At 32.2% G+C, this 21,200-nt stretch overlaps 6 protein-coding genes across 6 annotated transcripts; 4 read left to right on the top strand and 2 right to left on the bottom strand.

The window, feature by feature from the left end:
* Nucleotides 1-4,159: 4,159 nt before the first annotated feature.
* Nucleotides 4,160-5,113, bottom strand: LOC146537160 (uncharacterized). The gene is made up of 2 exons (XM_085188468.1): nucleotides 4,970-5,113; nucleotides 4,160-4,657 (listed from the first exon to the last, which is right to left on the bottom strand). The coding sequence occupies exons 1-2, from the start codon at nucleotides 5,015-5,017 to the stop codon at nucleotides 4,229-4,231; spliced, it is 477 nt and encodes a 158-aa protein (XP_085044594.1). The 5' UTR covers nucleotides 5,018-5,113; the 3' UTR covers nucleotides 4,160-4,228.
* A 1,014-nt stretch (nucleotides 5,114-6,127) lies between these two features.
* LOC146537161 (uncharacterized) lies at nucleotides 6,128-6,971 on the top strand. Its single transcript, XM_085188313.1, has 2 exons — nucleotides 6,128-6,274; nucleotides 6,475-6,971. Exons 1-2 carry the CDS (start codon nucleotides 6,233-6,235, stop codon nucleotides 6,925-6,927), a joined length of 495 nt encoding a protein of 164 aa, XP_085044439.1. The 5' UTR covers nucleotides 6,128-6,232; the 3' UTR covers nucleotides 6,928-6,971.
* Nucleotides 6,972-9,570: 2,599 nt separating this feature from the next.
* Nucleotides 9,571-12,259, top strand: LOC146537162 (uncharacterized). The gene is made up of 2 exons (XM_085188383.1): nucleotides 9,571-9,758; nucleotides 10,087-12,259. Exons 1-2 carry the CDS (start codon nucleotides 9,717-9,719, stop codon nucleotides 12,187-12,189), a joined length of 2,145 nt encoding a protein of 714 aa, XP_085044509.1. The 5' UTR covers nucleotides 9,571-9,716; the 3' UTR covers nucleotides 12,190-12,259.
* Nucleotides 12,260-12,690: 431 nt separating this feature from the next.
* Nucleotides 12,691-16,029, bottom strand: LOC146537163 (uncharacterized). The gene is made up of 2 exons (XM_085188382.1): nucleotides 15,813-16,029; nucleotides 12,691-15,503 (listed from the first exon to the last, which is right to left on the bottom strand). The coding sequence occupies exons 1-2, from the start codon at nucleotides 15,849-15,851 to the stop codon at nucleotides 13,296-13,298; spliced, it is 2,247 nt and encodes a 748-aa protein (XP_085044508.1). The 5' UTR covers nucleotides 15,852-16,029; the 3' UTR covers nucleotides 12,691-13,295.
* An 827-nt stretch (nucleotides 16,030-16,856) lies between these two features.
* Nucleotides 16,857-17,484, top strand: LOC146537164 (uncharacterized). The gene is made up of 2 exons (XM_085188480.1): nucleotides 16,857-17,016; nucleotides 17,101-17,484. Exons 1-2 carry the CDS (start codon nucleotides 16,966-16,968, stop codon nucleotides 17,434-17,436), a joined length of 387 nt encoding a protein of 128 aa, XP_085044606.1. The 5' UTR covers nucleotides 16,857-16,965; the 3' UTR covers nucleotides 17,437-17,484.
* Nucleotides 17,485-19,529: 2,045 nt separating this feature from the next.
* LOC146537165 (uncharacterized) lies at nucleotides 19,530-20,830 on the top strand. Its single transcript, XM_085188244.1, has 2 exons — nucleotides 19,530-19,620; nucleotides 19,879-20,830. Exons 1-2 carry the CDS (start codon nucleotides 19,570-19,572, stop codon nucleotides 20,629-20,631), a joined length of 804 nt encoding a protein of 267 aa, XP_085044370.1. The 5' UTR covers nucleotides 19,530-19,569; the 3' UTR covers nucleotides 20,632-20,830.
* Nucleotides 20,831-21,200: the final 370 nt, after the last annotated feature.

Below are 21,200 nucleotides of genomic sequence, written 5' to 3' on the forward strand. Positions count from 1 at the left end.
CCATCCCTTTTAAACAAATACGTTAAAAACAATTTCCGGCCTTTTCTGTTTAATCTTCTAATAAATAATTATTTCGCGAATAATTTTAAGGCAAATAGTGATTATTGGAGAATTGTAAATTTGAAAATTTAAGCATAATTCATAAGTAAAGTTTTTGAATTGATTAGGTACGTCGTTGTGGCCCAGATGTGCTATGCTATGCTTATAGTTTCTATGGTCATAGGTTCAAATCCTATAAAAAACGATATAGAGCTCTTCCTTCTAAACAAACACATTTACGGATTTATAATATAGGGCATCTTTTATTATATTTTTTAATAAAACAATATTTTTTTATATGTATACTCGACTCTCTTTGTAATTTACATTTATAACACTCTCCACAAAACAATGCTGCGGTTATTAAAAGAGAAAATTAAAAACCTATACAGACTGTATAGGCTTTTAAATTTTCCGCAACAAAGGAACTCTGTAACGCATAATTTTCAATTACAGTTTATTTTTCTGCTCTGCTGCTTTTAATTTTGGGAACATTATTTCTTTTCGTTTTATATAAGCAAAAAGAACATAATATTATATTTAAAAGCTTGCGGCGTTGGGTTCCGCCAGTCAACACAATGTCTCGAGAACTCTGCGGATATTGAGAACGGATGTGTCTTAATGACGTCTTAACGAAATAGTTGTAGGTTCGATTTCTAGTCAGGAAATATTTATTATTATTATTTTAGCTACTATAGGAAGATAAGAGGCGGAGTTAAATTCTGCCATTCTACAAGTAATGTCTAGAATTCTCATCGAAAGATGGGATATTTTTGCGATCTCTATCTCGTTAAATGTGTGATAATAAGTAAAGATAAAAGACAATAGTAAAAAAATATATACATTAAAGTAATAGAAACTATTTTATTGATTTCAACCTGTCAATAGGAAGATATATAATATGCGTTTGCGTTTTAGAAGAAATTTTATGTAGGGTAACAACCCGTGACAGTGTATAGAGGATAAATAATAAAATATTTATTATTATTCCCAATTATCTCTATTATTCTAAAAACGGAATGTATTAACACTTTGTTTTAGGCCGTCGTGGAGCAGTGTAACGCGTTTTTAACGTTTTATCTTGCCACCACTGCTCCATCATTCAACACTAAATGTCTGGATTGACATTTGATAAGAAAGCGGAGAAGAGAATACTCTTACACTAGGCTCTTGGCCTACTATGATGGGACAGACAGACACATACATAGGAACTTGGTGTTAAGACCCCACTTTCCTCCGAACTTTCGTTGTATTTTGTGTTAAGAGGTTTAACTCAACGCTCTCCTGCCTTGGTACCAGAATGAGAAAATAAAAATTATAAATATATAATTATAAATTTTCCTGAGTAGCAGTAGAATCGTATTCACAACCGTCGCGTTTACAGTTATACGCTGATGCCGCTGCGCCACGATGACCTGCTATTATTGAACTAATATTTTAACAATTTTCTATTAAATAATGAATTGAACTCATTGTTCTTGACTTGTATTGTAATTAAGTATACGTTAAGTTTGAATTTCTAAATTAATTAAAATATTTCATTGTTTCTAATATTTGAAATATGGAAAGTTATGTTTATATTTTTCCACAGACGCTTTTATTTTAATATCATAATATATTTAACTATATTTATAAGTTAAATATATAAAACGGAATTTAAGTTTTATTATTATCCACTTAAACTTACACCACAAAAAAAAAAATAAAGTGCGGCGTTATGTTCCGTCTTGACATTTTTTTTTCTGAATGCACGATACAGCAAAAAAAAAATAATAAAGAACCGAACCGAACCATACCTAATTAAATTATTTTTATTTATCTGCTTTGGTAGACATAGCGCAGCATTCCGGTACTAAACTAAATTATTAGTTGCATGAGGAACGGAGTGTCTTAACACTACGTTCCCTCTATCTATCCTGCTATGGGGGAAAATATATGAAGCTCCTTTTTGTATAATTATTCTCTGTAAACTAAAAATAACATTGTCACCCTGAAAATGAATGAGCACTTCACCCCTATGACGTCATTCATTCATTGATCGCTCGTTCACGGTCCGACGCCATCCCCCACACATCGGCTAAGGCCTACACTTTGAGTGAATTGCTTTTATTTTTCTATTTATATATCTTTGACCTTCGCTATTACTTAATATAGGATAAGTTACTTTAATAAACAATTTCTATTAATATAACTTAGCAGACTGTCATAGATTAGCTTACTTGATAAAGTTGATTATACTGTCATGGGGCAGTATGAGACTGTAAATGCGTTTGTGGGTTCGATTTTCTCTTGGGAATTATTATATTTAAATTACTATTTCAAACGTCAAAGTAGTATTTCAAAGGTCTATTTGATATTTGGTATGTGACAGGATATGACCTGATACTGCAGTATGTTGAATTTATCGAAAACGTAACATCAACTTACTGTAGAGCTATCTTGTTCGAGCTCATTGTAATATTTTTATTGTCAAGGATTTTTTAAAGTTCCATATCCATAAGGTGAAACGGGATCTTATTACCCAAGACTTCATTGTCTGTCTATCGGTCTTTTGGTCTGTCGCCAAGCTGTATCTCATTAACCTTGATACTTAAACAGTTGAAATTTTACTGCTATAATAAAAAAAATACACACGATATGTCACTGCGCTACGACAAGCTGCTAATTCAAGACATGTATGTAGTAAATTAATCAATAAAAAAAATGTTTCGCGGAAAAATGTGTTAAAAGATAGCATTCTCCTCTTTATTTTGTGTTGAAACTCGCATTCAACGCCACATCTATACTAATATAATAAAGCGGAAGAGTTTGTAACAAACAAACAAACAAACAGTTTGTTTGTTTGTTTGTTTGTTTGAACGCTAAGATCTCTGGATCTACTGGATCGATTTACTTTGTTTTTGTTTTGTATGAAAGCTGCATTCTTCAGAAGTGCTATAGGCTATATAATATTACATTACACATATATACTAACAAATTAAAATACTTTCTAATTTGACATGCAATTTATTCTGCCATGTTAATAACAACCGTCGTCGCTACGCGACCGCGTTCGTTACCGCGTCATTTTGATATTCATCCCTATGAAAATAAATATAATAGGCATTTCATCTAGATTGAAATTATATTTCTATAGAAATTATATTCTTATATATCAAGCTTATATTCTTATATTTTCAGGCGTAGCCGCGTCCGGGTCCGCTAGTTTTGTCATAAAATCATTCCACCGAATGGAAATACTCCACACTACCACCGGTGTCACTAGGTGTTAATGACGCATTACATAGCCCACAATGTAATTAATATTTTTTTCACTTGTACATATGTCGCATATAACAGGATAGGCTGTGGGAACCTGGGACCCTTGTCTTACGATATTCTGTTGATCGTTCCCATTAAGAAACTTTCGTTCTTCACTTTCCTCTGCATTCTTAAAGTATTGCGTACTGTATTTGCCTCGTTACCAGAACGAAGAAATGAACCTATAAAATATTTCATATTTCATTTCTCGAGTGGAAATCGAACCGAACATGTGCCACAACTGCCTTTAAAGTACGTAACTAATATAAAATGCTTAAAATCGTAAAACTAACAAGAAAATAAAAGGACACGTAAAAATGTCTTAATAGTACACAGGAGAAAGCAACTCGACCCATTTAAGCTGAAGATTTAGAGTTTATCTCTTTAACTATCATTAAGGAACGAAGTGTTTTCCTCGATGAGAGTACGTTGAAAGTTTCCTATCCCAGGGGTAACTTAATGAAAGACAAGTCAATTAAGAACTAAAAATATAAGGGTTGAGACAGTGGCGCAGTGGCACAGTGTGTGAACACAAACGTGTCGGTTTACTCTAGTAACTAGGCTAAGCGTGACGTTGAGTTCCGTCACTCAACACAAAATGTCTTGAAAATTTGGTAGGAATTAGGGAAGAGAGTGTACACTAAATTCCCTTTCCCTATCTCGCTATATGAATTTAAAATAATTCATTGCTCCGTGTAGGAGTCGAACCCTTTATTGTCGCGTTTACAGTAAATGCTGGTCCGCTGCGCTATGATTAGGCAATCTAATCACTATTTCTTTTAACAAGAATAAGAAATTTAATAAAACAATAAACTATTTTAATAACAATTTATTAAATAACATAAAAAATCTTCACCTATAACACGTAAGATTGCCAATATCCACATCATTAAAGTAACAAACTAAGCAGGGTTTGGACAACGCAGACGACGAGCTGAAGAAGACCTGGTAGCAGACCGCCACCAATGCCAACCAGAACATCGTCAGTGAGATCCGTGATTGATGACACCAAGGATGTGAGGAGACCTTGCATATTTGTGATATTAGTCGAAGGTGTTTTTGGATTCGCACCAGTGGCATATTCTGGCAAAGATCTAAGGAAGTTCACAATAGCTAATGCTTGAGAATAAAGCTTTAATAAAGAAGTCTCCAAAGCTGATAGGTCTACTGGGATGAGACTGCTAATAGAGGGAGGTAAGGTGTCGAAGATTGATAGAAGCGACAGAAGCAAATTGTATACGTTGTTCAGGAGTGGCAACAGTATGTTCACTAAAGGATAAACTGCTGGCAGTTGGACATTTGTTGCAGTTACCGGATTCTGGAAAATGAAATGTGTTACAGTTAAATTAACCTTTGAAAAAATATTGAGGTTAAATATTTACAGTGTATCATAACTGAGTCTATAATTCATTTTTATAGAAGTGATTCTAAAATTAAATCTAAGCACTGATTTTAAAGGAAATTTTGATAGGTTTCTTTTTAAATTTTCGTTAGGAAATTTTTTTGCTTATGTAAATAAAGATATCTAAAATAAGCTTTATTAAATAGATATCATTTTAGATTTTGAACTTCGAAAAAATAACCAAATGATTATTTTCTACCTACGCAACGTTAAAATATTACGACTCACCGTGAACAAGCAAACAGCTACGAATACTAATGCGATAGTAAACTTCATTCTTAAGTAAAAAATATATTTACCACAAAAATGAGTCTAGCTCCAAAGCTATCGTTTATTTTATAAGGAAATAACTAAATTACCTTGTTATATACAAAAACATTGCGTTAAGATATATTTTAGTATCTTATCACATTCCACCTGCAGTTACCTAATTCTGTCTTCGTCAATTTAGATTTTTCAATCTGAATGCTTTTATGTTTTTAAAATCTAAGTCTATAGTTAAATCCTTTGCGAAATTAATTATATTAAATGTTTTGCTGAAAGCTGATGCCGTCCTGGCGTAGCGGCACAACTGATTGTACGTGATGGTTATGGGTTTCATTCCTATTCGAATTAATTATTTCTTAGTTCTGATAACAATACATACAACGGCGTTAAGTTCCGCTACTCAATAGGTAATGATTTGAAGTTCGTGTAAGATTGCTACCTTACTGTACTTTACTGTATTTTAGTAATGACACAGAAATTTCTTACTTTTAAAAGGAACTGTCAAATTGTATGCCGCATTTTGTCACCAGAACTATATACTGAGAGGGGTCATTCTCTTTATTTCCTTTGCTTGCAAAAGTCGCAAAAAGTCAAAAGTCTTCTTGAATAAAGAATATTTTGCATATTTACCTGTACGTTGCAAAAATGTAAATCTGGATTAAAAATAGGAAATTCGATTGAATTTTGTTACATGAAATCTGACTTATATTTTAGATGATAATCAAAAAATCTGTTATGATATTTTGTTTTCGAGATAGGTACGCTAGTACGTTGAGGGTATGAGTGATGAAAAAATGGTAAAATTATTTAATAATGCAATTAGTCAGTACTAAGAGAGGCCTTGATTTGGTTGACGTTTAAGAACACAGTATTGATAATACTGGGGTCATCTCCACGTCACGTTACGTCACGTTACGTCATCGTAACAATCACGAGGACCCAAAAAAGAAAGAAAAAGAAAAGAGGTTTGCCTCAATCGTAGCGTTTGTCGCTATTTGCATAAAAAAACATTAAGTAATATTCTCTTAACTGACGTTAAGCAAAATGCCGTATTTTAATACCGAACTCTTTATCTATTACTCCACAATCGTGTATAATAATGACATAATATATCAGATAGTACATTACATATATTCATGTTTACATAATTTAGATAACGATCGCTTATAAAAACTTTAATCGAATGTTGAACAGGCTCATAAAGTTCCCATTAGAAGTGTCAAAATGCGTTTAAAAATTATTTTGTGTCTTACATTTCTATGTTTGGTTCGTATTTTCTTTTCACTTTTAGAATTAAATCGTTGTTTAAAAACGTTAATGATAACTTCATCCATTCATTTCTTTTTTAATTTAATTAAGTTCCGCCATGCAACAGATTTACGGATGCTGTTCTCATTCGCCACGACGAAAATATTAGGCTATTTACAATTCTACCATTTTTACTTAATATCCTATATTTATTACAGGTCCACAGCAGCTATGCTATGATACCAGCGTACTCCGTATCAGCGCTTCGGCTGGCATTCGACGAAATATCAACTGTTCTTCCAATTGCTAATCAGCTTGCATGCCTCTTGATTCCTTTCCTAATAAACCTCATCAACAACTTGAACAACTTGTCGAACATCGTGCAGAATCTGACACCAGCACTGTTACCATACTTTGGATGTACTCTACCGTTACTTTACGCGACCTTGACAGACTTAGCATCAGTTCTCTTCCTTTATATAAGTGTCCTTATATCATTGTTTAGATCGAATGTGCTTGCTGCTCCAGGACTACTATTGGGCTTGGTTTCTCAAGTTCTCAATTTAGTTCTAGGTCTGCTGACAGGCCTGACGGATGGATCAGGGCTCCTGTCAGGTCTGATTAAATTGATCACTAATATATTAGTAGAATTGGAGAAATTATTATTGTGATTTTTATTGTTGTTACTTATGATTAAATTGATGACGTTTTTTTATGTTTTGTTTGTAATGTATTTATTTGTTTTAATAAAAATATTCATACACATAAAAAGTTTAAAATGTCGGAACACGCTTGACAAAAATAATGCTAAATAAGTGAGTGGTTTACTAATTTTACTAGTAGTACTGAAGAGTTCCATATCATAATCATTATATTATGATGATACCATTTTCTTAAATTTTATTACATCGACCTAATAACATCAAAACTAAAATCTTAAATAAAAACATGTTTTTCTTTTGATTTTTTTCCAATTTACACAACATAGCTATAATGGCCATATAAATATCTTTATTAAAATTATCAATGTATCAATTTATTTATGTTATTATGTAAATCTTGACTTAATTTAAAAAAAAATAAAAGAATTATTAAAATTTTAAATTATATCAAAATATATTTTTATAGACTCCAAAATTGAGAAGTGCTTGGGTCCACAAAATAGAGTGTCTTGACACTTTACTTCCTCTGCCTATAGATTTTTTTAGCTTCACGATGTATCCGGCATAACACAGGGCAGCGTTGAGTGGGGCTCAACGCCGCGTGTTGCCTCTACACCACAGCGGATAAATGGCAATATATGTGCATTTAAATAAATATTTCCTACAGGGGCCAGTCGTGTAAACGCGATTGGTCGCAGATTCGATTCTCACTGGAGGAAATAATCTCACCAAGGCAAATAAAAAGTATTAAAGTTTTATATATGCTCGTATCTTTTGTTAGCATTGACTTAGAAGATTGGGTTTTTGTGCTTTAAGGGGCTGTATGGTTGAATATTTAATATTGATTTTAGCTTGAGACTTCCACGCGCTCTTGAGATAAATAGTCTTGACAGACAGACAACGAAGTGATACTATAAAGGTTCCATTTTAACCTTTTACGGAACCCTAATTTTTCTTTTGTTTCTATTAATTTCTCCGTCACGTTGAATTAAATTATCTACAACACACGAATGTCAAATTATAAAGTCTTATATCTACTTTAGTAGGCTAAAAGGTTTTTTATGTTGACATTTTACTTGTTTTACTTTTACTGTTTTTTTGTTGGAAATAATAGTATCTGTACGTTTTAACACCCACCAGTATTATTACTTAAGAAGTATTGGATTTTATTTTATTACGCAGGTGTTTTAAAGGTCGTCTCACACAGCAGAGTAGGCAGAGGGAACCTAGCTGCGTTCCCCTGGTGGAACTCAACTCCGCGCTTTGCCTCGACACCGGGGCGAAGAAATGAAAATATAAACTTAAATAAATATTTTTCTTCCTTGAGTGGGAATTGAACCCACAACCAGCCACACTTTGTGCCTTTGTGCCCCTGCGCCACGATTGGCCTCAATAATAAATATGTTTATTTTTTATCCGTTCATTTGAACAGTCCTGATACTTTTGTTAAGAGGACGATCTCTTATTTCCTCGTTCTTTATGTTAAAAGGAAACACTTTACGTTGTAGGTATATTATGGATTTTTATTCTTTTTGCTTCACGCTACATCCCGCACTCAGAAGGGTACGCAGAGGGAACCTAGTGTTAAGAAGATACCCTGTACCCTAATTTAATTTTTCAGGCATTGCGTGTTAGATGGTGGAAGTCAACGCCGCGCTTTTTCCTTATTGGTATCAGAAGAAATGAATTCATTCCCCGGAGTGGGGTATTAGACTGCCCCTTCTCTACGGCGGCCTTAAAGATATGGATTTTCATAATTGAAATTGGCCGATTTACACTTTTTATATATAATATCAAGATTATATATAATTATATAATAGAAAATAATTAATAATTAAAAATCCGCAACAGCTCTATATGTGTATGTGTAACGAAAAAAGTGTAATGATAACCTCCTTTTCTGGCAGAGGTGGGTTAAAAAATAAAAAAAGAACTAGATAAGACTCAATAATTTTCAAACATTTGAACATATTTTTTTGAAATAGGGTTAAGAACATTCTCTAGTAAGTCACCTTACAAATAAAAGAAAATTAAATCTACATATTATCCATTTCGGAGCTGCGATGCCACAGACAGACATACAGATACACACATACACAGATACTTGAAACTTATAACAATCATAATTAACAATCAATACATCGACAGCGCCATCATTCGCTATCTATAATTCCAATGCTTGGGAAATGAACCCGCTACCATCGCGCTTACAGTCAGTTAATTATTTTATTTATGAGCATCCTCTTCAGTGAATCGAAGAAACAGCTTATCAGGTGCGCAACGGTGCCATTTAAAATTCCAAAATATTGCATGTATTTTGCAAAAATAATAAATTTTTTAGGAGGAAAGTGCTGAATCCCCAATTGGGAGGAAAAAATATGTACATTTCCCCTAAGGACAAAGTGCGGTTGTGAATTCTGCCGTTCAATACACAATATCTTAAAAATTTGGCAGAAAGTGTGAAACGGCACTACTTTCCCCACTAACATTAGGTTCCCTCTGCCTAACCAACTATAAGGAGACAACAGTGTAAAACTATAAAAGAAATTATTGTATGTATCTAATATCTTGTTAATAGCATATAGCTTTATATCATAGAAAGTAATTTCACAACGTGTCTGTAATAAGTGAAGACCAATCCGTGTTATATCAAGATTAGAAACATAAGATAAACGATATAACATTGCTATCGTTATATTTATAAGAAGACACCGTTTCATTATCACGTAATTTTGTTAAAGATTTTAATGAATTTTCATCTTACTTTTATGTCTTTAGAAAAGAAATGAAAGATAATAATGTTTAAATTGGTTTTTGTTATTAAGTGTCTATTTATATTGGTGAGTTAAGAGCTGCAGCTCTCCTTTTTACCATATAGGCTCGGATTTGTAGGTATAATTATAATTTTGAGAGAATTTCTTTCTATTCTAAATACACCACAGTGTATTTAGAGTATCGAGAGTAAGCCATAGGTTATTCGGTGGAAAGTATGAAACGGAAGTATTTTCATCGGAATGGATTGCCTTAATAACTAACCCCTATCGGATTGGACATACTAGAATAAATCAAAATTCAATAATATTCATAAATCTCTCTCTTTCTCAATTATTCGTTTATTTATACTACTTAATTATTATTATAATATTATTTTTTGTTATTAAATTTCAGATAGCACCAAATCCCCTACAAGGGTTGCAGTCATATCCACTAGCTGCATATCAACAGAACTACGTCAATCATGACCAACCAATTATGACGCAATTGTTCGATCAATACCCACAGTTACTTCAACAAAATACTTGGCCGTCATATCAAAATATTCCAGTTACCTACCAAGATACATCCAAGGGATATTATGATAATTTAGTACTAAATTCTGTTCCTAACACTTTTGTAGATCCAAACGTTCGAATATATGATCAAAATGGTATTGATATTACGCAATATATAACTGGTCCCAGGGATATGATCCCTAATGTTATAAGTAATTATGTGACTATACCACAAGACTACTTAAAGTATCAATGTGTTGATAATGAAAGGCAACTTTACTTTCCATCAGAATTGACGGTACCTATTCAAGGACATTTTGGGACAATCAACGATATTGACCCAAGTATAAATTATAACTGCCCAATCCAAAATGTGGAACGTACAAATAAAAACAATAATAAGAAAAGAAAATTAAAACAATCAAAGAGAATTAGAAATAGAGAGGATAGTCAAAATAAAATCGTTAAATGTAAGCCCTCTTCAAAGAATTTTAGGAGAAAAAATAACGTAAGTGATAAAAAAAAATGTGAATTTGATGAAAGAGAGAACTATAAATGTACACAAGAAGCAAATGATGTAAATAATGCAAATAATTTAGACAAGAAAGAAAAAACAAGTCACAGGTCGAAATCTAAATCAACAACTGATGAAATAGTTCATATAAAAGATGAGAAGTGCCATGGTAACATTTTAAATGACGATATATTTGAATGCTTAGATATAAATGAAAACTGTATGGACCTTGAAAGCCGACGAGCTCGTAATAATTACAATATTAATCCAGTTGAAACATTTCAGCAATTTCCAAATATGCCAAAAGAATTTAATAGTAATATAGCTTCTTACTTAAATAGCTTTATGCCTAATCAAAATTTCAACACAGATTTGTTTACTGCAAACGGTAATTTTCCATATAATTTTGATTACATGAACCAAATGCCACAAAACTCAAATTCAAATGCAAATGGCTCTGAGAAGAGAAGGAGAAACCGAAGGCGAAAAAAAAAGCAAAAAAATAACAGAACTTCTACAAATAATAATGCCACAACATCTACAAATAATGATGGCAGAACCTCTAAAAATAATAATGAAAACTCCAACAAAAATAAACAAATTGAAGATAAGTGTAATAAAGTAGTGGAGTTATTGCCAAATAAACCTGTAGAAATAAAAATAAAGACAAAACCAATGCCAACTGCGTCTGTACAGTGTGATATTGTTTCAGAAAAAGATTTGAAAGTTAATATGGAAGCAGAAATTATACCTGATAAAGTTGATGAAGATCCTATTGAAGTTAATCTTGAATCTACCAGCATCATAATAGATGAAGATGATAAAGATTTACATCTCATGCCTGTAAGTCAAGAATATACGGTAAATGTATATGACAATGATATCTTTGACGATTATTATCCGGACTTTACGTCAGATAACTTTTACTTAAGTAAAGAAGATCAAGATTATAACTTCCACGACAGACACTATTACAGTGCCGATAATAAACCTGGAATAAGCAGAGAAAGACGAAAATATGAAGCAAATGTGAAACAAAATCATAAAAAAAATAGAATTGATACTTCGATAGATGACGATATTTTTGATAAGAATATTAAAGAAGACAAAAAAATATCATCAATAGAAGAAGTAAAATTTAAAACGCCCCCAGGACTAGATTTTCCAGATTTCAAAACTGAAATGATTAACAAGGATAAATATAGGCCAAGACATGATATTAATTATCAATCAAATAAGCGTCAAAATGACAAAGCGTCATCTTTTTCAAAAGTTAAATCTACAGAAACAAAATCAGAAAAGAATGTTGACAATGCTGTTGAAACTGTATTCGCGCGTTCTAAAGTAGCAAAGTACGGTGTACCAGAATATGAGGAAAAGTCTAATAAAAATATTGACGAATCTAATACAGACAGACATACAAATGATGAAAAAACAACTATAGTACTAGCCAAGTCTCTAATTTATCCTGTAGGATATAAATAATTTTCTAAAAATAATATTCCGTCATGATAACATAAATAATTTTATTATGAATAAATATTTAAGTCCTACATTTTATATTTTTTTACCTTAAGAAACTTCAATATTTTTAACATACTTATAATACGCTCTTAGTGTGTGCACTCTGAGTCTGTGGACATGGTCTTAATGAACTTACTGATGATGATTTTGTTAGCGTACACTGATAGCAGATAGCAGGTAAGTTTCAGTTAGTGGGGAGCGGTGTGTCTTAACACTGGGTTCTCTGCCTACAGTAGTTCATGAAATATGTCAATGTTTATTTAACTGTATCGGACTCGCCTAACTCTCTGTCTCTCGCCATCGAGTCGGACTCGCCCACCGAGGGTTCCGTAGCAACTTCAGGATTTTGTATAGGTTTCGATGTTTCAAAAAATATATATTAATTTTGGAATGGCAGAGAAAATGTTTTTTTACCACTAAAACATCAATTGATTAATCAAAAATATTTATTTAAACATGCATAAAAAATGTTATAAAATAAATAACAATTGTTTCTTAATTTCTACTTCTTATTAAACGAACTTGTTTTACAGTCCTACTTAATTTTTTAAAAAAAGGTCTTGAAGTGTCTATAAAATAAATTTTATGTGTACAAACATATACTGCACTTATTCCGTTTTAGTAATTTTATTTGTAATTAATTAGATAACGGTAATAATATTTCACACTGGAAGTACTAATAAATTATAAAGTACAATACTAATTTTCCTTAGTTCATACAAAATTTATCAATTTACATGCGTTGTTTTTTGGTAAATATAAAAGTAAATAAGCAGTATTCAATTCATTAACACCCAAAAAAGGCTGATGTCATCAGGTTCTGATCCTGATCGCATAATATAAAAGTCAGAAAGATATACACGACAACATGACAAAAGTTACACATCTAGAAATTATTTTTGGCGAAGTTACTGATGAACTGGCACGCTGGAACGCCATACACATGTTATATGTGAACAACAATAATTATACAGCAACAACAACAATAACAATTATGGTTTTGAGAGTTGATGTGTCATCAAAAAATTTGGTTTTATTTTTTACCGATTAACTATTGATGATAATTTTCATAACATAATTACAATCTCATTTGTTTCTTCTTTTGTAGGCAGTAAATTTATTGTGATTGTGGATATATAGGGTTTTAGCTTTTTTTTAGATGATATTTTATTTTCAGACTCTTTTAATGGTAAATGTACTTTTGGCACGGGTAAAAATGACGGAGATTCTAACTGTGGAGGGCTTAACATAAACACAGGCATCGATGGTGTAATAGATGTTTCTGAATATTTATAGGATGGTGTTTCAGTGAGGGAATTTGTTATGAATTCGGTATCAGAAAGCATAGATAAAACATTTTCTTCTGGGGTTGCTATATCATAAAATGCTGACAATAAACCCGTTGTTAACGATGAAATTATATTACTTAATGAGTCACTTATAGAAGAACCACACAAATCTGATGATGTAGGAAATAATATAGAGTTAGACGGACATAAGTATTGTGATTCTAATGGTGGTGTGATAGCAAAATTTGTATAGTCTGGTTGGTAATGTATTACGTTAGGCGCCGGAATATAATTTAAGGATTTTATATTCTTTAAATCCAAAGGAGTGTAGAGAGGTATAGCAGTAGTGCCTGCTACTGGTTGAATAGGTCGTTTTAATTTAGCTTCAGTATCTAAATTACAAATAGAAACTCTGTTATCTATTGATTTTGGCAAAGACATGTCAGCCATATTGATGTATATCATATTTGAAGGATAAGTTTCTGTGCATTGTGGTGCGTCTGGGTATGTGACCTTAGGAATAGCGTATACGTTGGGCAATTGTGGAATAGTTGGTATATCATTCACATGCGTTGGAGTTGCGTAATATTTTAATATAGACGGAATACAATTTATAGTGTCTATGTGAGCTGAAGTTTTAGCCATAATATTTTCAGGATCATAGTTAGAATTTTCTAATGGTACAGTTGTGGTTTCTGCAATATTTTCTCGTTTTACATAATTGTATATATTTGATTCCTTGCAAACAGGTGAAGTAGGAGAAATATTGGAGGGATAATATAATGGCGTTGTTTTGGTATTAGTGTATACGTTAGGTAGTTGGTACACTTTAGGTAATTCTCTTGGAACATAAAAGTAAGTTGTTAATGTCGGTACTGGAGCTTGAAAGTCATTTAAAGGCTCTGTTTTAGGACGAATTAAATCAATAGGCCTTATATTTTGGACCTCGGATACTGTTGTTTGTTGTGGAGAAGAATTTATGTTATTGTTACCAATTTTTACTGAAGGTGTAACTGTCAAATCTACCTTATTATCTGCAGACGCTAAGTTAGGTGTTATACTTATCTTTCCACTCACAGGTGGAGCATTTAAAGTATTAACATATGGATGTGTTGTTGGAAAACTTGAACTACTAAGCATAATATTATTAGGAGGACATATCCCTTTATTAATCACTGTAGGTATGTCATTGCTTAGTATCTTTTGTTTTTCTATATGTGGTACCTTTAAACTTTTTGGAAAATCAATATTTTTCTGTTGTACGCTATTATTTGACAAATCAGGTACGAAGATACCTTCACTTATTTTACATGGTATTCCAGTTTTGATCTGATTTTCTTTACTCCCCCGTTCTGAAATCAAATGAATCTCCTCTAGTTTACTGCCAAAGTCTGGAACTTCAGATGTAAAGTATTTCTGTTTATTACCATCTATGTAAATCGCTGGTGTGTTGACGTTATTTATTTTATAATTACCGTATGGAGCAGTATTCGCTATAGCAGGTACACAATATTTTAAATTTACCGTATTATTACTATTATTTATTACATTTTGTGTTGCCCCAAGAGACGAAGTTTTAGGGGAGTAATTATTTGAAATTTTATCCCACAGAGTATTATTTTCCACTTTACTTGGTAAATTTATTACTGGCAGCGTTGTTACTTGAGGTGTTGTTGCGGTATGAAAACCTAAATTTTGTACTGATATCGATTTTTCTATTTGCCTTGGAGAATAGGCTTGTAATATTTGTGATTGAGGCAACATCGACATTGGTACAATCGGACGTTGATTATAATTTCCAGGATATACATATTTTGAAGTCGTCCTTGGTGAACTAACCGGCTCAATGAGCTTGGCATCACTTGGCGTTTCAATATTTTCTGTATTTGGAAACGATAATGATATCTCTTTTGGGTTTGTGGGTAGAGATTTGTAAGACAAAGATGTAATAGGAAGAGTTATGCCATCTGGTTGAACATAAGCAGCCTGAAATAAAAACAATAATAATAATGAAATAAAAAGTTATTAATATATCTATATGATACTCAAGTCATTGCACACTTGAAACACAAAAAAGTAACGAAATATTTTAAATGAAACTCTTTAACCGGATTAACCGTGTATATTTAGTATTATACATTTTTGGACATTCGATAGTTCGAACAATATCCCGAGCAGTACGCGAGGCAATTAAGAAATCGATATATTCCAATAATATCACTTACCTACATGCCATTTGATGTCTCTTTTTTATGAAATCGGTTATAGAGAAATAAACAAATTGTTTATATTTACCTGACACACAGCAAAAAATATCCAATAATCAAGTAACATATCGACAGCACCCGCGCAAATGGCTAAATCTGATTTTGAACATTGTTTTAACTCTCTTATTGATACGAAATATACAATTTCGAATCGATCCTTATAACATTATCAAACAATGAGGTTAATGTTTCACAAGGTTATTGAAATTATTTACTTTAAAATGCCTCATGCGTAAAATGTAACAGATAAAATTATATATTGCCGTTAATTACATAACTATATAGTTGTATGAACTATTAAAAAATATATTACGAATGAAACGACTTTTAATTGCGTTGACTTAGAAACTTGATTTGTTTATGCTTCAAGAAATAGCAGAACTAATATTGAATTAAATATTTGATATTAATTTCAGCTCAATACCTTCACGTTATCTCGAGATAAAAAGCCTTGAAAGTCAAAGAATAACAACAGCTCCGCTTTGTGCTCTTCAATTACAGAACCCTTATAAAGTTATAAAATCTATAAATGATCGTAACCTGTAACTCGAGCTTTAAAGTTGCAAAATTGATATTCAAATTGGCGACAGAAAGATAAGATTTCGTAGAACGAAATAGATCTAGGTTAAGATTACTATTAAAATAGTAGATTAAAATAGAATTATATGATATCAACATAGGTCGTAACATAATAACTATGTCACATAAGCCATTCATTTTATGAAAAAATAAAGCAATTTTAGGTTATTCAAAGCCTTTAGGAGACTTCCCGACCAGGAATTTTGAAGTTTGACAAGAGGTAAGTGCTAACATCCGACCAGGATTTATCCATTTAATTGTATAAAAGATTGAAAATAACAGATATAACATTGAGATGAACCATGTGTATTTATACTTTTTTTTATAAAACAATTCCATTAAATTATTTAATCTTATTTTTTTTAAGAAGTGTATTTTTTATCTGTTACACAATTCTTTCATAATAAACATGATAATATTGAGTGATGAAAATAAAGATTTTTCAAATACTAAAGCAATATATTATGGCAATAGATTGCAAAAGTCCATGACCAATGATAAAATTAAATATAAAAACCTTTGTTTTTAATTTCTGATCATTAACAATTCGATCGTTTGATAAAATTATTCATTACAAAAATATATAATTTTAAATAAAAAATATGGCCGCCAGATTCATTATATTTGTCGCCATCCAAGGGATTGTATTGCAGGTATTATATTGAAATTTTAATATCTTTTTTTATTTTTTCGTTTTAGTTTATGTGTTACGTATTTTTATTGCATTTTATTTTCAGTCTGTCTTCGGCCAATGTGTCAATCGCATCTTGTCAGGATGCGGTCCATCAGTCGTTGATGGCATCCTGCCGAACCAGTTCCTCATCAGAGAACCTGGCGTACCAATACTCCCTGCAGGCCCTGCATTCCCAGCTGTTGTTCCAGGACCTATTGTACCTGAAAGCTTAGGATATGCTCCAACAATTATTCAAGACAGCAGTGTTGCTAACAGTCTGGCAAATGCTTTACAGTTACTGGTCGTCAGTAACCTGTTAAGTACCACTTTGCCAGGCCAGTGCGAAGTGCCATACCCTATCGATTATTATGGCATGCCAGCTTATAATTATATTTATTGATTTGTGTTTTAATCATTGTTGTTTAATAAATTATAATTTTTACTATTATTATTGTTTTTTTATAATTGACTGTTGGTCGTTTTCGTCGTCGTCGATTGAAATTTCACTATTGTTTAAATAATAATAAAGATTATACTCTAGGTAAAAAATAACGGAAGACTTTTATCTCTTCTACAATTCTTTATTAGTTCTGTTTTTGAAAATATTTAAATAATTAAGTGCAGGGGCACAAAATGTGACTGTAAACGCCACGAAATGAAATATTGACATGTTGAATCTCTTAATATTTTTCGCTGAATTCTGGAGACATAACGTATTAAGATGCGGAACTGAACGCCGTGCTTTGCCATTTGAGAAACACGCTTTATTTCAAAGCCTTGTACAACGTCAATTGCTCGCTTGTCATCGGATTCAAAACTGCGATAGAGACTATTACAAATATGCAAATATGTATGTAATAGAAGATTTTCGTACATAAATAGTTTAAAAGATAGGTAAATAAATAGAAAGAAATATATTGAACGTCTCTCTCACTAAGTGTGACTAAAAAACCGACTGGTTGTGGGTTTGATCCCCACTCGGGGAGGTGAAATATTTATTTAATTTTTTATTTTCATTGGTTCGCTCTGGTATCGAGGCAAAGTGCGGCGTTAAGTTCCGCCACTCAACACGCAATGCCTCCAGAATTCGGCGCAAAGTGAAGAATAAAGTATCTTAACACTAAGTTCCCTCTGCCTACCCTGGCTGTGTGCGGGATACAGTGTGAATCTGATTTTAATTTATAAAAGTGTTTTAAAAGTAGAATTGATAAGGACTTCTTAGTCCCTCTCAATTTTTGAGACATTAATTGTTCCGCTATTGATTAAGAGAACTCAAAGTAGCACTTTGTCTTGTTACCAGACCAGGAAAAGGAAAATAATTCCACCGAGTGGGAATTGAACTCACAACTTCAGACGCTGTGTAATGAGGGCACGAAGTTTTATACAAAAATATCTGTTCGAAGTAAAGTTGAGAATATTTATTTAATTAACTTAATATATAGCACAATGGAGGCCGTCGTAACGCGACTGTGGACGCAATTGCCCCCTCGGGGGAATAGAGAATGAAATATTTTTATTTCTGCGTTTTGTTCATCAGTGAAGTTTCGCCAATGAACACGAAATGCCTTTAGAATTCGGGGGAAGCTGAAGAACAGAGATGTCTTAACAATAAGTTCCAGGCTCCCTCTGCCTACTCCTCTGTGTAACAGTGAGAGGCTACGAAAAAATCATTTAGTTTAAAATTGAAATATTTTAATGGCGTTAAAACTGGAAAAAACTCTCTATATAGCCACTACTTTAGAACTGCGTAAAATAATACACGTGGATTTTTTTACCGAACATTATATATAATATTTACTAGATTTCGATACTATGATTTTCGCTGTAAACATTGTAGGCGAGGCCTCCTAGATAAAATGGCTAAACAAGCCCATAGTGCCGAGTTTTAAAATAGTTCCAGTAATAGATAAACAAATAGGCCAGTCGTGACGCACGCACAACTGTAGACGTGACGATTGTAGGTTCAACTCCCACTCGGGTATAAAATATTTAATACTTTCATATTTTCACTCTGTTATTGAGGTAAACCGCGGCACTAAGTTCCGCCGCTCAACACGCAATGCCTCCAGAATTCGGCGGAAACTTGGGAATAGAAGTACCTATCTTAATATATTTTTAATGGGAATGGAGTGTTATAACACTAGGTTCTCAGGTTCCTTTTTCCTGAACCGCTATATTTGGGATACAGCATGAAGGTAAAAAGAAGAAATATTTACATTTCTTTATTTTTTATTTTAGGGAAAATCACATTAAGCAAAATTGAATTTTATCATAACAGGATTACAACTCCCTTTTTAGCTATTCTTCATTGTTATCAAGCTATAAGCTTGGATTTTTTTACTTGCTACAACTTATTTTCTATTTAGAATATTTTATTTCCCAAATCACATTGCCAATAGTAGAATATTTTCAACATAATGATAGTATCGCGTATACGTGATCGATAAAAGATGAAAGATAACGCCGTGTATATTAATAACAGTATGGTGCATACTTGTATTACTATAGCATTCATATTAAGAAAATAGTCATAATGACTTCGAAATTATCTATTATCATTTTAACGCAATGTTTAATTTCAAAGGTAAATTGTGAAAAAGTATACTAAAGAGAGAAGCACAGCGGCTGATTGTAAATGAGACGGTTGTGGGTTCGATTCCCACTGGGGTGAATAAGATATAAGTTCATTGTTCTGGTGGCAACAAAGTGTGGCGTAAATATCTGTTATTCAGCAATATCTTGATAATTGGCAGCAATTTGCCAATTTACAATTTGGATCAATGGATAGATGTTTTTTCAAAACACATGATTATTTTTTTTAAGTTTAATAACTTTTTTTCAGGCAATATCATCGTATATGCAACCGTATTCAGCACATTCAAAACAATATGGTGGAGCATATCGTCAAGGCTTTCCAAAGACTTCTTATTCAAATCCTCCTTACTCTTCGAATTATAAAGCCTATTACTCCAACAACTACCCACCAAACTACTATTCATCCTATCCAAAAATATCTGAGAATCCACCGGTTCCAGCACCAGTTCCAATTCGACAAAGTCCAGATATAATACGACAAAGTTCTGTAATTGACCCTAAAATGCTATCAGTGCAAAGTCCGGCTCCAAAATTAGATGCTATAAAGAAAAATTCAGGGATAGATTCACATGTTCTAAATAATATAGCGATTGCATTACAATTATTAATAGTAAATAATATTCTAAATAATCCTTCAGGGACTGTAGATACGTCGCCTCTTAGCGAATCTATTATGGAAATAGCTAATCCAGGTGGAAAATATTCTATAGGTTTTGAGACATTGCAAATGCCCAACTCCAAATTTCTCGGGTCATCAGGATTTAGTCAGGATTTGATCTCGCCATCTATGCTAGGTTCTTACGGGCTATCCTCCAATCCAATGTCTCTACGACCTGGGTTAAATTTAATGTCACCATATGACGCCATAGCTAAAAGCTCACCTATTGCTGAATCGCTTGTATCGTCTTTCATAGCAAAAAATGATTTCCAAAGTCCTTATGCGGCTATAATGGCAGCTGATTCCAATAATGATTTATTTTCGATGTCAGATTTATTTTAGTCTATGTTAATATTGTGAAGCTGGAGAGTTTGCTTGTACTCAAACACCACTTTAAAGAATATTTATGTATTGGACAGTGTACTGTTATGTACCTTAATAGTTTCAATGTACTTTCCATGCCCAACTGTTAGCTATATTCATTTGAACATTGTATATATTGTGGTCAAATATTGATTATAATAAATTGTATATAACATAATTTTTTTTGTTTATTGTTTTCTGTGTGAAATATAACTTTTATTAATATTCATTACACACGTATACAAGACACTTATTTCATTTCTTTAGTAATATTTAAAGTTTATCTTAACATCTTCAATGCAAGAAACAAAATTTAGCGAATCTAAAATGTTTTTTTTTTAATTCCAACGTGTTAAAAAGATACAGGTATTTCTTTTTGTATTAAATAGTCGATCGACGAAGGCATTACTTATTTCAATATAACACACTGCACCTAGCCTGCACTTACCTAGTATCTTCTATCTAAAAGGAGGAATACATTACGAAAGTTTTGAAAAATTGAAATCACTTGAAAAATCATTTTTATATACATTTGTAACATATTTATC

Source organism: Heliconius melpomene, chromosome 7 (genome assembly GCF_056956725.1).
Source record: "Heliconius melpomene rosina isolate 202511_hmr_F chromosome 7, ASM5695672v1, whole genome shotgun sequence".
NCBI lineage: Eukaryota > Metazoa > Arthropoda > Insecta > Lepidoptera > Nymphalidae > Heliconius > Heliconius melpomene.

Coding starts and splice junctions, on each gene's coding strand:
- LOC146537160 (XM_085188468.1), bottom strand. CDS start 5,017: ATGAAGTTTACTATCGCATTAGTATTCGTAGCTGTTTGCTTGTTCACG. Junction 4,658..4,969: donor TAGCTGTTTGCTTGTTCACG/GTGAGTCGTAAT, acceptor TTCATTTTCCAG/AATCCGGTAACTGCAACAAA.
- LOC146537161 (XM_085188313.1), top strand. CDS start 6,233: ATGCGTTTAAAAATTATTTTGTGTCTTACATTTCTATGTTTG. Junction 6,275..6,474: donor GTCTTACATTTCTATGTTTG/GTTCGTATTTTC, acceptor TATTTATTACAG/GTCCACAGCAGCTATGCTAT.
- LOC146537162 (XM_085188383.1), top strand. CDS start 9,717: ATGTTTAAATTGGTTTTTGTTATTAAGTGTCTATTTATATTG. Junction 9,759..10,086: donor TTAAGTGTCTATTTATATTG/GTGAGTTAAGAG, acceptor ATTAAATTTCAG/ATAGCACCAAATCCCCTACA.
- LOC146537163 (XM_085188382.1), bottom strand. CDS start 15,851: ATGTTACTTGATTATTGGATATTTTTTGCTGTGTGTCAG. Junction 15,504..15,812: donor TATTTTTTGCTGTGTGTCAG/GTAAATATAAAC, acceptor TTTTTATTTCAG/GCTGCTTATGTTCAACCAGA.
- LOC146537164 (XM_085188480.1), top strand. CDS start 16,966: ATGGCCGCCAGATTCATTATATTTGTCGCCATCCAAGGGATTGTATTG. Junction 17,017..17,100: donor TCCAAGGGATTGTATTGCAG/GTATTATATTGA, acceptor TTTTATTTTCAG/TCTGTCTTCGGCCAATGTGT.
- LOC146537165 (XM_085188244.1), top strand. CDS start 19,570: ATGACTTCGAAATTATCTATTATCATTTTAACGCAATGTTTAATTTCA. Junction 19,621..19,878: donor CGCAATGTTTAATTTCAAAG/GTAAATTGTGAA, acceptor ACTTTTTTTCAG/GCAATATCATCGTATATGCA.